This window comes from Momordica charantia (genome assembly GCF_013281855.1).
Source record: "Momordica charantia cultivar OHB3-1 chromosome 7 unlocalized genomic scaffold, Mcharantia_2.0 BLBB01000007.1, whole genome shotgun sequence".
NCBI lineage: Eukaryota > Viridiplantae > Streptophyta > Magnoliopsida > Cucurbitales > Cucurbitaceae > Momordica > Momordica charantia.
The window spans coordinates 1,853,728-1,869,895 of NW_028275165.1; the positions used below are offsets into that span (position 1 = coordinate 1,853,728).

General features: G+C 35.0%; 2 protein-coding genes across 2 annotated transcripts; both read right to left on the bottom strand.

The window, feature by feature from the left end:
- Window positions 1-2,792: 2,792 nt before the first annotated feature.
- LOC111018553 (uncharacterized) lies at window positions 2,793-4,552 on the bottom strand. Its single transcript, XM_022294685.2, has one exon. The coding sequence runs from the start codon at window positions 4,483-4,485 to the stop codon at window positions 3,058-3,060; it is 1,428 nt and encodes a 475-aa protein (XP_022150377.1). The 5' UTR covers window positions 4,486-4,552; the 3' UTR covers window positions 2,793-3,057.
- Window positions 4,553-7,087: 2,535 nt separating this feature from the next.
- Window positions 7,088-8,118, bottom strand: LOC111018554 (uncharacterized). The gene is made up of 2 exons (XM_022294686.1): window positions 8,094-8,118; window positions 7,088-8,025 (listed from the first exon to the last, which is right to left on the bottom strand). Exons 1-2 carry the CDS (start codon window positions 8,116-8,118, stop codon window positions 7,088-7,090), a joined length of 963 nt encoding a protein of 320 aa, XP_022150378.1.
- Between the last annotated feature and the right edge of the window lie 8,050 nt (window positions 8,119-16,168).

Below are 16,168 nucleotides of genomic sequence, written 5' to 3' on the forward strand. Positions count from 1 at the left end.
TTAGTAAATTAGATCTAATAGTGATTATCAAAACTATTATGCTTGTTTCCAGTTTCCACTCCCTTGAGAATTGTGATAGGTTTGCTATTAGGATAGATTAGAGATATTGTTAGGGTATCAAGGGTATAACTGATATCCTAACTATCAATACTACTAGTTTTTTCAAATCTCCCCCTGAACTATTTGCAACCTTGTGCATAACACGTTTCTCAGATGCTCTGGTAACGCCAAACCGCAACACATACACTAAAGCTTCTCTGTAGCTAACAACCACTACCTCATATGCCTTCATGAGTTTCCACCTGTTCTCTACGAACTCACTTCTTTAGCCTTCGTCATCCAGTTTCCCCGCTAATATCAAATTCACCCGAAACTGGGTACATAACTCACACCATGCAAAACTAGCTCGGTCCTACTGTCGGCCCTGAGACGAACATCCCCAATTCTTATGATCTTTAAGAGCTTCCTATTTCCCATCCTCAATACGCCATGATTTGTTGCAGTTAAGGATGTGAACAAACTCCTATCTGAAGATATATGCACCAAAGCTGCACTGTCGACTACCCATTATGATGACGAATCCACAAAAGTTGTATCACTCTCAACGGATGCTAACAACATGTCATTTGATAAAGCATTGTCTGTATTTTCTTGGCTTTATCCTCTTTAAGCTTCTTGTAGTGTTTCTTGAAGTGACCCTTCTTGGCAGTAGAAACATTCAATCTTGCCACTCCCACCTCTCTGGCCATGTCTCTGCTATTTCGCATAATTCATATTCTTTTTGTCACTCCAAATGGTTCTTACCACCAGAAGTGGATTCAAAATTCTTTCCAGTTCTTTTCTTTCGAATCTCCTCAGCAATTGCAGTGTCACAGATATCTGAAAATTTCAGACTTTTGTCCCCCAATGAATTTGACACCGCCATCTTTATCGTTTCCCAACTATCAGGCAAATAAGACAAGTTTATAACTTTCACCTCCTCTAAAAAAGTGATCTACATCGACTCCAACTGGTTTATCAGTTTAGTCACCTCATTGATGTGGGAGTTCACCGACGTTTCTTCCTCCAAATGAATGTTTAAGTATCTCGTAGTGAGATACACCTTGCTGTTGGTCTAGGGTTTTTTTATACCTATCTGTCAGTGCCTTCATGATTCCCATCGCCGTTTTCTAACTCACCAGGATACTTGCCACATTCATTGACAAACACAACCTGATGATCCCTACGACCTATTCATCAATCTCCGCACATTCCTTGTATGTCATCCCAATAGGTGGTCATTCTTTCAGGGTTTGTGTATCTTCTTGTATGTAAGAAGATCTGTCACTTGCATCTTCCAAAACCCAAAATTTTCCCCATCAAATCTCAAAACTCCCCTGAAGTAGTGATGTGACTTTCCACGGGATCCCATGATACTGCAACTTTACAGCTCTCATACCACTAGTTGGGAAAATTACTTACCATGAACTTTTCTCCTTCCACAGTTCGTCAGTGAAAAACACAATCAACCACAATAATAAGAGAAAGTATGAAAAGCACATAAAGGACACAAGCAAATTTATACTGGTTCACCAAACTCTAGGCTACGTCCAGTCTTCCGCGACAATGGGTTTGTTCTACTATGATATTGGAATAAATACAATGGGCAATACAATCTCTCAAATCTATAGGTCTCCACAAAATCCACCTAGCTTCGAGAAACTACAACTATAGAATCCTAGGAAACAAGAATGAAAAACCTCACCAAATACCCACGATAATAGGTTGTCGATGATGCACTACAACCCCAGGATCTCGTCTCTATAACTCTGCCAAAGCATTGCCCTGCTGCCCTGGTGATTCTGTGCAACTACACACCCCAACGACCACTTGAATTATGTGCTACAACACATTGCAGCGTTGCCCATTTTATTTTCATATCCAGGTTGATTTATTTGAGGCGTGCTCCCATGCCCTAACGTGGATCTGCCCCCGCATGTGCTGCGTGGTTTTCATCTCTCTCGGTAAAGGTTGCCTCTAGTTTGAGGTTTGTTTGAATCTTAGATTGATAGCATGCAACATAGTTTCAATTTATCCTCCATATTTTTTCTCAATTTGTGAAAAAATCTCACGGAAATTGTTTCGATGATGATGGGCCATATTCATAGCTCTAATGCTATACTCACCCCTTCGCAGGCTGAATAGTAGAAATTTCAAGGAATAGTGGGTTTTTTATTCTTTTTACGGACTATTTTAGTCCTATTGAAATAATCAAATAACCTACCATTTATCACAATACTTAGTATTATTGTTTGTAGAGCTGATTGCCTTAATTATAATTATAGTTATAGAGTCTCCAATTTATCTTGTATAAGATCATCATCAACTACTCTAAACTAAAGTTATTATTAATAATTATGGACAAATTTTGTAACGTTTTGTTTTTTATCGTTTTTTAGTTCAACAACTCGTAGAACTAGAAATTTGAATCTTCGACCTCTTGATCTAGGATATATATATCTTACGAGTTGAGATACATTCAATTTAGCATAAAACATGTAACGTTATTTCATAAATGTCAGAAATATATTTCATTCGTTGCACAGTAAAAAATTATAGTTTAATACACAGTAAAAAATTATAGTTTAATATTTTGAAGGAATGTAACGAGTGAATTGCAACCAAGCACATATTTACTTTCTACATTTGACAAATAAGAGGAAAATATCTTCAAATATAAATAGATAAATAAAATATCAAACCAAATATAACCGAGAAGAAATACAAAATAAGTAATAAACAAGAAAACAAAATAAGTAATAAAGCAAACTTTTATTAACTCTCAATAGAGAAGTACCAACATTACAACACGACATTTTATTATTATATTATTGTAGACATCCCTACAATATATACTTTTATTCTTTTACATAGATAATACAAACTAAAGCCACACACATACATTAAGGAAAGGAAATACACGATTGCATTTAGCACATGCAACAAGCCTTTTCAACATTCTCGTGAGGGTTTTTGAAAAATGTTACCCATAAACATTCTTATCAGTAGTAGTATTAGTTAACTTGCTGGTTTGCTTTTAGTTTCATACGTGAAATTGTAGTTATTGACACCGTGGTAAACACCATCATCCATTTCATAATATTTGATTTCCCCATTAATGAGAGTGTCACGTTGACTATACGAGTAGGGCACATCACATTTACCTGTCGTTGCCAACAAACTGACAATCACAGTAGTCTTTGGTGGCACAGTTACTTGATATGTGCTTCCAACTGTTTGTGTTTTTGTTATAGTTTTTCCCCATTGGTATGATCCAGTAAGCTCAGACGATACTTCAACCTTTCCATCAACAATACGAGGAATTCCTGTTTGAATAGTGGTTTTAACACCCAATTTAATAGAGATTGAAGAACTCCACGCGCTTGATTCGGTTTCAATATACGATAGATTCAAGTTCATTGTGTTGGGTACTTCTGTTCGGTTGGTACCATTCCCCGTGGCCATCACAAGTACAGTTTGATCATAGATTCTTGAATCGGCAGGATGGAAATTTATATTATAGATTTCTCTTTCAAGAACAGGCTCCTCCATCTGTAACCGTGAATATGCATCAATTGAATCCGTAGCAGCATTGAGACAACTTGTCTTGCCTTCGGTTGTGAGCCTCTTGATAAAGTTGTTATTACCTAAGTTACGAAGAGCAATAACATTATTGTTATCAACTTTAGTTGGGCAAAACAAAGTGTCGGGATTGTTTGTTGAGGTGTCAGTGGAATCAGCCCAAATCCAATTAGGACTACGCCTCCAAAACTTTCCAAAGTAATTTGACTTAATTCGAATATTTCCATCTTTTGTGATGAAGGTTTCCATCCGAACCCTGGAATCGCCAAGATCACTCGAAGAAAATTGGTGATATTCGTGACCTTCAATCCAACGAGAACTGAGGTAGCAGTCATTATCACCCTTAAAAGCAACATATTTAGGTATTGAAACCAAAGCTTCGTAATCAATGACTGTGTTAAGATCGCCAAGACTGCAATCGTCAGGGTATGGAAAACTTGCACGCAAACAGTTCCCTTCTGCAAAACCAACTTGCCACAAGGCCACAAAATAACCAGTAAAAACATGGCGAAATCGAAATGCTTGATGAGAGCTATCATAAACAGGTTGGAATAGTGTGCAATTCCATTTCGATTTGTCTTCCTCAGGCTTTTCAGCCCTTGCAACAGTAGGATGAGTATAATTAGTTTCAGACAAACTAACCCAATATTTGTTGTTGTAACAACATCGTATGTTGACCAATGAGAGGTCACATTTGGATCGTTCTACTTCAAACTTTGTGTATGGACTTAGAACAGCCTCCCCAGAATATTGCAAATATGTTTTTATTTCTGAATCTTCGTTCACATAGCGCAAATAGCCGATTTTTCTGTAGTCGTTCTTTAATTTAGATTTGAATGCTACGTACCTTGGAAGCTGCACCATTTTCTTCTTTTGCTCTTTGCTTCGCCTTCTTCCACAGACAAAGTTGTGTGTTTGCTATGTTTGGTAACTCGTACTAGCAATCCTATTTGTAGGATGGGAAAAAGAATATCCCACTCATCCAAAACTTTCCTCTCATCCATAAGATTCCACGCTACCTTTTTATTTATAATTTCTTGAAGAAAATAAAAACAATAAAAAATGGATTTCTCATCAACTTGACTAGATTCCATTTTTAACATATGTAATTCTAAATAAAGTTTTAACGAAAAAAAATCAAAATTTACCCTCGATTTCCCAATTTGTATTAGTTTGTACCTTTTGATTAAAACTTAAATTTAGAAAGAGTTGTAATTTTTACCTTAAATTTGAAAATGTTTTGTAGTTTTTACTTTTTGATAAGTTTTTATTTGAAAAAGTATTGTCATGTGTATTTGATGGATTATAAAACATATGATATATAGGTAAAAAAACTAAAACAAATCAAAAATAAATTTTATGGGGAGTTTGATTTTATTAAATTTTATGGAGCTGGAGAGAAACCACAAATTCACATTTGGGGAGAGCTTCATGTTCTAATTTCTGGGCTAGGAATTCGCTCTTCTAAGAACAAAGGCGAACCGGAATAAATCGATAGGCCGATCAAGATCAACAAGCCACTGATAGGCCAATCAAGATCAACAAGCCACTGATAGGCCAATCAAGATCAACAAGCCGTCGATAGACCGATCAAGATCAACAAAGTCGTCGATAGGCCGATAAAGTCAACATCAAGCCGCCGATAGGCTGATCAAGATCAACAAAGCCATCGATAGGCCGATAAAGTCAACATCAAGCCGCCGACAGGCCGATCAAGAACAACAAGTCATCGATAGGACGATAAAGATCAAGATCAACATCAAGCCGCCGATAGGCCGGCCGATCAAGATCAAGATCAACATCAAACCGCCGAGAGGCCGATCAAGATCGTCATCAAGCTAGAGGCCGATCAAGATCATCAAGCTAGAGGCCGGTCAAGATCATCATCAAGCCCGAGGCCGATCAAGATGAACATCAAGCTGCCGATAGGCCGATCAAGATCAACAAGCCACTGATAAGCCGATCAAGATCAACAAGTCACTGATAGGCCGATCAAAATCAACAAAACCATCGATAGGCCGATCAAGATCAACATCAAGCCGCCAATAGGCCGATCAAGATCAACAAGCCATCGATAGGCCGATCAAGATCAACATCAACATCAAGCCGTCGATAGACCGATCAAGATCAACATCAACATCAAGTCGCCGATGGGCCGATCAAGATCATCATCATGCCGAGGTCCCACTAGGCGTGCCAATTTGTTCACACTAGAAATTCTATTTCGTGGACTAAATACAATCTGTATTAATATTTTGGGTTCTTACAATCTCTAATATTTATCCTCTGATTCTTTGCCTTGAATTCTTGGCGGCTTGTTGATCTTGACCGGCCCATCGGTGGCTTTGTTGATCTTCTATTGGTGGATTGTTGATCTTGATCGGCCTATCAGCGACTTTGTTGATCCTGATCGGCCTATCGACGACTTTGTTGATCTTGATCGGCCTCAGCATGATGATGATCTTGATCGGCCTATCGGCGGCTTGTTGATCTTGATCGGCCTATCGGCGGCTTGTTGATCTTGATCGGCCTATCGGCGGCTTGTTGATCTTGATCGGCCTATCGGTGGCTTGTTGATCTTGATCGGCCTATCGGTGGCTTGTTGATCTTGATCGGCCAATCGGTGGCTTGTTGATCTTGATCGGCCTATCAGTGGTTTTCTGATCTTGATCGATCTCGGACTTGATGTTGATCTTGAAATACCTCTTGCTTGATCATGATCTTGATTGGCTAGGCCTTATGGACTTGTTGATCCCGATTGTTGATGATGATCTTGATATTCTTTTGTAGGGAGGATTTTGTTCCTAGGGAGGATGAAGAATTTTATTCCTCTACAGGATGGGATGGAGGATTTTGATCTTTTCAAAAATGAATTAGATTGTGAATGAACCTCTCTATTTATAGGGTCTTTCATAGGCCTTAGGTGGGCTTGGACCCATCTGATTATAAGTTCGTCGCCACGTGGCACAATTTCATTGGGTTAGCTTATGTCATCAAATAGACATGGCAAATTTTGATTGGACCAATTTATATGTTATATGTGGCCCAATCTTATTAGATCAACTTATGTCATAATATCTTTATAACATTATTTGATTGGTCGAATTCAAATGCCCAAAAATAATATGTGACATTATTTAGTTGGCCTCAATTTAATGACATAATTTTTGTCATTATAATTACGTGGCAATTTGTGATTCGCCAAAATTTATTAGTCAACGATAAGTAATAAAGCAAACTTTTATTAACTCTCAATATGGAGAAGATGACATTTTATTACTATATTGTAGACATCCCTACAATACTTTTATTCTTTTACATAGATAATACAAATTACAGCCACACACATACGTAAGTAAAGGAAATACACGATTGCATTTAGCACATGCAACAAGCCTTTTCAACATTCTCGTGAGGGTTTTTAAAAAATGTTACCCACAAACATTCTTATCACTAGTAGTATTAATTAACTTGCTGGTTTGCTTTTCGTTTCATATGTGAAATTGTAGCTATTGACACCGTGGTATACACCATCATCCATTTCATAATATTTTATTTCCCCATTAATGAGAGTGTCACGTTGACTATACGAGTAGGGAACATCACATTTACCTGTAGTTGCCAACAAACTGACAATCACAGTAGTTTTTGGTGGCACAGTTATTTGATATGTGCTTCCAATTGTCTGCGTTTTTGTTATAGTTTTTCCCCATTGGTATGATCCAGTAAACTCAGACGATACTTCAACCTTTCCATCAACAATACGAGGAATTCCTGTTTCAATACTTGTTTTAACACCCAATTTAATAGAGATCGAAGAACTCCACGTGCTTGATTCGGTTTCAATATACGATAGATTCAAGTTCATTGTGTTGGGTACTTCTGTTCGGTTGGTACCATTCCCAGTGGCCATAACAAGTACAGTTTGATCATAGATTCTTGAATCGGCAGGATGGAAATTTATATCATAAATTTCTCTTTCAAGAATAGGCTCTTCCATGTGTAATCGGGAATATGCATCAATTGAGTCCGTAGCAGCATTAAGACAACTTGTCTTGTATTCATATGTGAACCTCTTGATAAAGTTTTTATTACCCAAGTTACGAAGAGCGATCACATGGTTATCAATTTTAGTTGGGCAAAACAAAGTATCAGGATCGTCGGTTGTGGTGTCAGTCGAATCAGCCCAAATCCAATTAGGACTACGTCTCCAAAATTTTCCAAAGTAATTTGACTTAATTCTAATATTTCCATCTTTTGTGATGAACGTTTCCATTCGAACCCTAGAATCGCCAATATCACTTGATGAAAATTGGTGATATTGATGACCTTCAATCCAACGAGAACTGAGGTAGCAACCATTATGACCCTTGAAAGCAACATACTTAGGTATTGAAACCAAGGCTTCATAATCAATGATTGTGTTAAGATCACCAAGATTCCAATCGTTAGGGAATGGAAGATTTGCATACAAGCATTTCCCTTGAGCAAAACCATCTCGGCACAAGGTCACAAAATAATTAGAAAAAACATGGCGAAATCGAAATGCTTGATGAGAACTATCATAAACAGGTTGGAACAGTGTGCAATTCCATTTAGATTAATTTTCCTCGGGCTTTTCAGCCCTTGCAGCAGTAAAATAAGAATATTTAGTTTCAGCCAAACTAACCCAATATTTGTTGTTGTAACAACATCGTATATTGACCAATGAGGGGTCACATTTAGCCCGTTCTACTTCAAACTTTGTGTATGGACTTAGAACGGCCTCTCCAGAGTATTGCAAATATGTTTTTATTTCTGAATCTTCGTTCACATACCGCAAATAGCCGATTTTTATGTAGTCGTTCTTTAATTTAGATTTGAATGGTACCTTGGAAGGTGCACCATATTCTTCTCTTGCTCTTTGTTTGGCTTTCTTCCAAATTCAAAGTTGTGTGTTTGCTATGTTGGTAACTCTTACAAGCTATCCTATTTGTAGGATGAGAAAAGAATATCCCACTCATCCATAACTTTCCTTTCATTCATAAGATTCCACGCTATCTTTTTATTTCTTTTTTAAAGAAAATAACAAGAATAAAATATGGATTTCTCCCCACTTTCTCTGGATTCCCTTTAATATATAATATATGTAATTATAAATAAAATTTTAAAGAAAAAATCAAAATTTATTTACCCTCAATTTCCCAATTTTTATTAGTTTTGACCTTGGAATTTTTAATTTCATCCGATTGAAACGTAAATTTAGAAAAAATTGTAATCTTTTACATTAAATTTGTAAATGTATTGTAATATTTACTTTCGGATAAGTTTTTCTTTGAAAAGGTATTGTCTTGTGTATTTCATCCATTATAAAACATGTGATATATTGGTAAAAAACTAAAACACATGATAGGTACAAAACTGAGAGAATTTCTGCATGCACTAGTTGATTTTATTAAAATGAGTGAGTTTTTCACCTAGCACTCGGCTTTACTTCTGGTTTTACCTCAAAGACCTTATACCAATCGAAATAATAGTCCTCATCTATATATCATGGATCATTCTCTTGCCTAATCAACGTGAGACTTTATTTGCATTCTTCCTACAAATCCAACAAGGCGTACCTTCATTTGCACATAAGAGCTTCGAAGCTAAACGTGTTTGGCTTGGAATAATGTTTTTAGGTTGGGTGCCCTCCTAAGAGATTTTTCTCTTCCAGGTAAACTAGGTGAGCATTCAGGTTGCGGAGGATGGAGGAGAATTTCGGGGCCATTCGATACTGAATTCAGATCCCAAAATCGCGCATAAATTTGTTCTAATCAATTTATAGTTTTTAATGCTAGATAGGGATATTGGAATTGAAATTAGAGATATGGCCAAACTTTCTCGGGATAGATATAGTTGATAAATTAATTAGAGTTCTTGCCTACAAATCATGAGAGAATAATTATTTTTTAAATTAATTAGGTGAATTGAAATCTGTACAAGGCTTTTAAACTTATTTTAATCATTTTATCTTATTTTAAAAATACTCAAAATGCAAAATTAGTTGATTCATCGGAATAAAGTTACAGAAGATTTTTACCCAATCCTAGAGGACACAACCTTTTTCATCGGACAAGCATTGGTTTAATCTTTTGAAATAATTATATTCACTAAACTTAATTATTTCATTAATATGTATAACACACATTATTATATCAGATGAAACAATGCATTTGGTGAGGCATATAATCTGAATTTTAAAACCAGTTTCAAAACTCTAAATATGCATTCCATAATTATTAATACATGATGTGATTGATTATGTGTGCATATTGTAATTTAAGTTTAATTTTAAAAAAATACAAAACCTGTATTCAGTTCTTTGGGGGAGTTATTTTCCTTTCCGGTTTCTTGCGGTGGGTGAGGTAACCTTTGGCGGATTTTTGTTTCTTTTGAATGCAGTATTTCTTTGATAGAAAACAAAATACAAAACTGAAAATAAATTATAATATGGAGATAAAATGTATTTCACGAAATATAACCATTCTTTAAAACATATGTTTTGTTTATTTAGGGTTTTGATAACCATTTTAGTTTTTGGTTTTTAGTTTTTCGTGTTTTTAGTTTTTGGTTTTTGGTTTTCTGTTTTTAAAAAACAAAAAACCAAAACATGTTTGGTAATCATTTTTAGTTTTTAGTTTTTAAAAAGTTAGAAAATTGAAAACACATATTAGAGAAAATTTTTTATGTAAGGTAGAGATGACAATTGTGTGGGTGCGAGTGAGGATGATCCCCCGTTGTCGTGCTCGTGAAAATTTTTAGTCTTTGTCTTCACCTCATTCTTGAGTCCGAGAGATGTTCTCGAGAAAATTTATCGGTTTTTTATAATTGTTTGTAATTATTTAAAAAATAGAATCGAGGACAGGGATAGGGTCGGAGTCGAGACATGCGTTTTATATTTTTGGGACCCGACCTTGCGGAAATTTTTGTCTTCCCCAGAGACATGAAAATAGCATGTAAATAAACTTTTGGAACATAAATTTTAGAGAGATAAATAAAAATATTTAGAAAAAATAAATAGTGAAAGAAAAGTTAAAGACAAAAAGAGAAAAGTTTAGGAGAAAAAAATAAAGTCGAGAGGAAAGGATATGGTAAAGAAAAAAAAGAATTATAAAGAAAGAGAAAAACTATAGTGGCAACAAATTTAGAGATAAAAGCGAGATTCAAAATATAATTTTTATAGAAATTAAATAAATACAAAGATAAATAAAAGTTACAATCAAAGAAAATTGAACGAGAAAATAAAATATAATTTTTAGAGGAAAAAATAGATTACGAAAAGAAATAAAAGTTATAAAATATGAAATTTTAGAGAGAAAAAAGTTAGGAAAAATAATAAATTTTTAGGGAGAGAAATGAAACCGATCTATTAGAAAAAACAAAAATACGGTAAATTTTGGAGAGAGACAAATAACAATAAATATTCAAAATATGAAAATTTTAGAGAGAGAAAAATAAAGTTTATGGAAAGAAATCTAGAAATCTAGAAATAAAAAAAAATTTAGAGTGAAAAATAAAAATTTTAGAGATAAATATGAGAAAGGAAAAAAATTGACTATTAGAAGAAAAAATAAGATTTTGAAAAACAAAAACCTGTTTTCGAAAACTACCTTTTTTTTGTTTTTGAAATTTACATAGAATTTCAAAATGGTTTTTTGAAAAACAAAAAATAGAAAATTGAATTGGTTATCAAACAATCCTGTTTTTGAAAAACTAAAAACCAAAAACCAAAAACAAAAAATGAAATGGTTATCAAACGGGCACTTATTTATTTTGTTTATTATTTTTATTTTTTTATTTTTCTAATACTCTTAAAAACTCTTAAAAGTTTGAGGATTTGTAATCGGTAGCATATATGTTTTTTATATTTAGCAAAATAGCATGCCTTTTTGATATTTTAAGATATAGCATTTTTTTGAAAATCCTGATCTTAAAATTTTCAGTATTCCCAAATTGCCCTTTTCAATTATCGCTTCGTTATTATATATCAAACATATATCACATATATATCAGGAGTATATCTGACAACATTAGTATATCATAAGTAAATAATAGTATATCAAAAGTCAATCAATTCTATATCAGTTATATAATAGTAAATCACTATTTTACCTGCTTTAACCTTTTGTTTTGTATTTTTGATCAATTAGAAATCAGTAGGTATTGACATGCATGGAAAATGAGGAAAAAATTAGATACTTACTGACAATGAGAAAGAAAACTTGAAAGGAACGTGAATGTGAATGTCAATGGTGATTTTCGAAATTACTGTGAATGAGAAATCAATTAGAAATTAGAGGTAAATAGAAACTTAGAGTTTTTCTGTATATCAATAATATATCAGTGATATATCAAGTATACATCGTACATATATCAATAGTACAATTAAGTTTTATTTAAAATTTTAAAGATCAAACCGAAATCAGCAACAATGTCATTCTTAAAAGGTTTAAACATCATTCTTGGGTACTAACATAAACATCAAATCAGCAGCAAAGTCTTTCAACCAAAAACTTAAAGGTTTAAACATCAAAATGAACCAGTAGCATAAACCAAATGCCTAACCATACTCTACCCCAACACAGCTTGAGATCCTTTGGAATTGATTCTTTTCCTTGAATCTCTCTCCAATGAAATCTTCCTCATTCTTGCCTTCAGCGTGAAAAGAAATTTCCAGCTTGTACAGATCAGAGTCTCATGACAGACTAGCAATCTTCTATTTTTGGTACACTGACAATTATCTTTTCAGCATTCATTACAATGAATGCTCTTTCCTTTCTTGTCTTTTTTCAATTCCTTCTATATGTGTCCTTAGTAGCCGTTGTTTTCCTTTTTTTGGATTTTCTCGTGTAATCAGTATTTAGTTTACATTTTGGTGCTTGATGAATTGACACAAGTGAAAATATCAGCCCACTGTCATTTGTTTTGTCCAACAAGCTAAAACTTTGATTTTGAATTCTTTCTTGGTATCAGAGCATACGATTACATGAGAAAAGTTCTAATCAATCTTTAGCTTTGGATTTCAAAATGGCCAAAACAGAAAATAGTCTTACTATTTAACTATTTCATCAATGCTCCAGCCTCATTTCTATTAAGCTCAATTCCAACAACTATCTTCTATGAAAATCTGAGATCCTGCCCCTCATTAGAACTATGGGAATGGAGCAACATCTTACTAATGATCAGCCACCAGAAGAACACGTTGGAAGCAGCAAGGAAGACAAATCTGTTAATCCACAATATACCGTGTGGATAAACAATGATGGTCTCCTGACTTCGTGGCTTTTAGGAACTATCAATGAAGATGTGCTGTGCATGATTGAAAGCACAGAAACTGCCTATCAAGTGTGGAGATCATTAGAGGAGCAACTTCTCACAATGACCAAAGAAAACGAGATTCATCTCAACGAGGCGTTACTCAACTTGAAGAAAGGGAATCTCAACCTTAAAGAATATTTGAAGAAATTCAAGGCCCTCACTGACAAATTATCGGCAATGAAGAAGCCCTTAGATGAAACAACAAAGATATTTCACTTGGCAAGGGGCTTGGGTAACAAATATAAGGACTTTAGAGTAGCAATGTTATCCAGAGCTCCATATCCTACCTATAATCAATTTGTTCAATCGTTGAGAAATCATGAACTTCAGTTGGTATCTGAAATATATGAAGAAAAATCCTCTCATGTTGATCAAAATCTAGCTTTCTACACTCAAAAGGGGGAGATCCAGTGGCAGAGGACGAAATTATAATCAAAGAGGAAGAGGAAGTTTTCAAGGTAGAAGTCCAAACATTACTCCTCAACAAGCAACGAATCTATCCCCTCAAAGACATTTTTTAGAATCAACACAACAAAAAACTTCAAATCTAAGTGCCAAAGAAGGAAATGTGCAATGTCAGATATGTGGGAAGTACAATCATACATCCCTTCAATGCTGGAACAGATTTGATCACTCTTATCAAAGTGAAGAGATGCCGAAAGCCTTTGCTGCAATCTCATTCAATGAAAGTATAGCCACAGATCCTACTATGTTTGCAGACTCTAGAGCCTCGGCCCATGTAGTTAGCAATACTGGTAAGCTCTCTAATATCAAATCATATTTTGGCAATGAAAAATTATACATAGGATATGGCAAAGGATTAGATATTACCCATATAGGCAATTGCTCACTAAATACTAGAGAAAACAAGTTGCATCTTAACAATGTGTTAGTTGTTCCAAAAATTAAGAAAAACCTACTATCTATCAGCAAACTAACTACGGAAAATGCTTGCTCTATCTCTTTTAACTCTGATGGTTTTGTTATTAAGAACAAACAGGGCCTGATCTTAGGCAAGGGAGCTAAACAAGAAGGGCTTTATGCTCTGATTGAACAAAATCAAGAGGCTTCCAAGGCTTTTGCAGCTATAACAAGTACAAATAAGGCTACTTACTCCATTTGGCACCAGAGAGTGGGGCATCCAAATGATATTACCTTGAACTTCTTAAATAAATATCAGTATCTTGATATATCTGGCTGGAAAAAGGATGATTCTGTTTGTGTTTCATGCAAATTAGGCAAGAGTTGTAGACTGCCTTTTAATTATAGCAATAATACTTCGATTTTTCCTTTACAAAAGATCCATTGTGACTTATGGGGTCCAGCCCCTATATCCTCTTGTCAAGGTTTTAAGTATTATGTAAGCTTTGTAGATGACTTTTCTAGATACTCTTGGTTATATCCTCTAAAGAAAAAATCTGATTTTCTAGCATGTTTCATTAAGTTTCAAAAGCTTGTTGAAAATCACTTTGATAGAAAAATAATTTTTCATTGTGATGGTGGTGGAGAGTTCACATCTTTAGCCTTTAAAAATCTCCTTGAACAAAATGGAATTTTACACTTATTTTCTTGTCCTCACACACCACAACAAAATGGAATAGCGGAGAGAAAACATAGGCATATTGTTGAAATCAGCTTAACTCTTATTTTCCAATCAAAAGTACCCTCTAAATATTGGGTAGAAGCATTCTTAACTGCTGTTTACTTGATAAATAGAATGCCTAGCAAAGTTATTGATATGAAAACTCCGTTTGCAAAGCTTTTTGGAAATGATCCCGACTATAGTTCATTAAGAGTCTTTGGGTGCAGGTGTTTTCCATATCTAAGGAACTACAACAAGGACAAATTCTCTAAAAGAACCTATCATTGTGTGTTCATTGGATATAGCCCTATCCACAAAGGATATAGATGTCTAGACATGACCACAAATAGAATATACATCTCTAGACATGTTGTTTTTGATGAAATTGTGTTTCCTTTTGAAAAAAGCAAAACTGACAACAATATTGGAAGAAATCTTGTAGTTTCTGAATTCACAGGATAAGAAGAATGACTAAATACAAAAGCAGAATCAACACACAAGAAGCAAGTTAGCTATGAAGCTCAAAAGGATTGTGCAGCCCAGTCAAATCATAGGAAGAAAACTATAGTCTTGGAAGAGTCTCAAACTCAACAAGAAATGACCGATGGATGCTCAATTGAGGAAGATCAACACACTAAATTAGAAACAAAACATACTCAGCACGATGCAACTGAGGGAGAAAATGTTGTCAAACACTCAGACATGCTTGCAGTTGATTTAAGCCCACAACAAGTAAGTGAGTTGCCAGACATTAGTGAAAATCTCTTCATTGACTTGTGTTTTCCTATTGCAGACTCATCCACAATTGATCAATTGACAACCTCAACCTTATCAAATGAAGAGCAACATGCAGTACCATCTTCAACCACTCTGAAGGCATCACATCCTATGATAACAAGGAGGAAGCTCTACAACAATCCACGATTGGATCCTAAACTACACCAAGAATTACAAAGCACCAAGTCAATACTGTGCAGCCAAGCCTTGATAGCTGAGCCAAAGAGCTTTAAATCAGCACTCAAAATTCCCTATTGGAAAATGGCAATGGAAGAAGAAATGAAAGCACTCAAGGAAAATCACACATGAGAACTTGTCACTCCTCCTCCTAATATCAACATTGTCGGCTCAAAATGGATCTTCAAAACAAAGTTGAAAGAAGATGGAAGTGTTGAAAGATACAAGGCCCGATTAGTAGCTCAAGGCTACTCTCAAGTTGAAGGAGTGGATTATGACGAGACATTCAGTCCTGTCGCCAAGCCAACAACAATTCGATTGATCATTGCCTTAACAGTCCATTTTGGATGGAGTTTAAGACAACTTGATGTCAAGAATGCATTCTTGCATGGATACCTTAAGGAAGATGTATACATGACTCAACCACCAGGCTTCCAACATCCTAACAAGGCCCACCTTGTCTGCAAACTCAATCGTTCCTTATATGGTCTTAGGCAAGCTCCGAGAGCATGGTTTGAAAGGCTCTCACAATTTCTCCTTCATACAGGATTCACTTGCCCATACTCTGATCCCTCGTTATTTGTGTTTAAAGATAACTCAACTCTTATTCTAATGTTAATTTATGTTGATGATATCATAATGACAAGAACAAACACAAACGCCATGGAT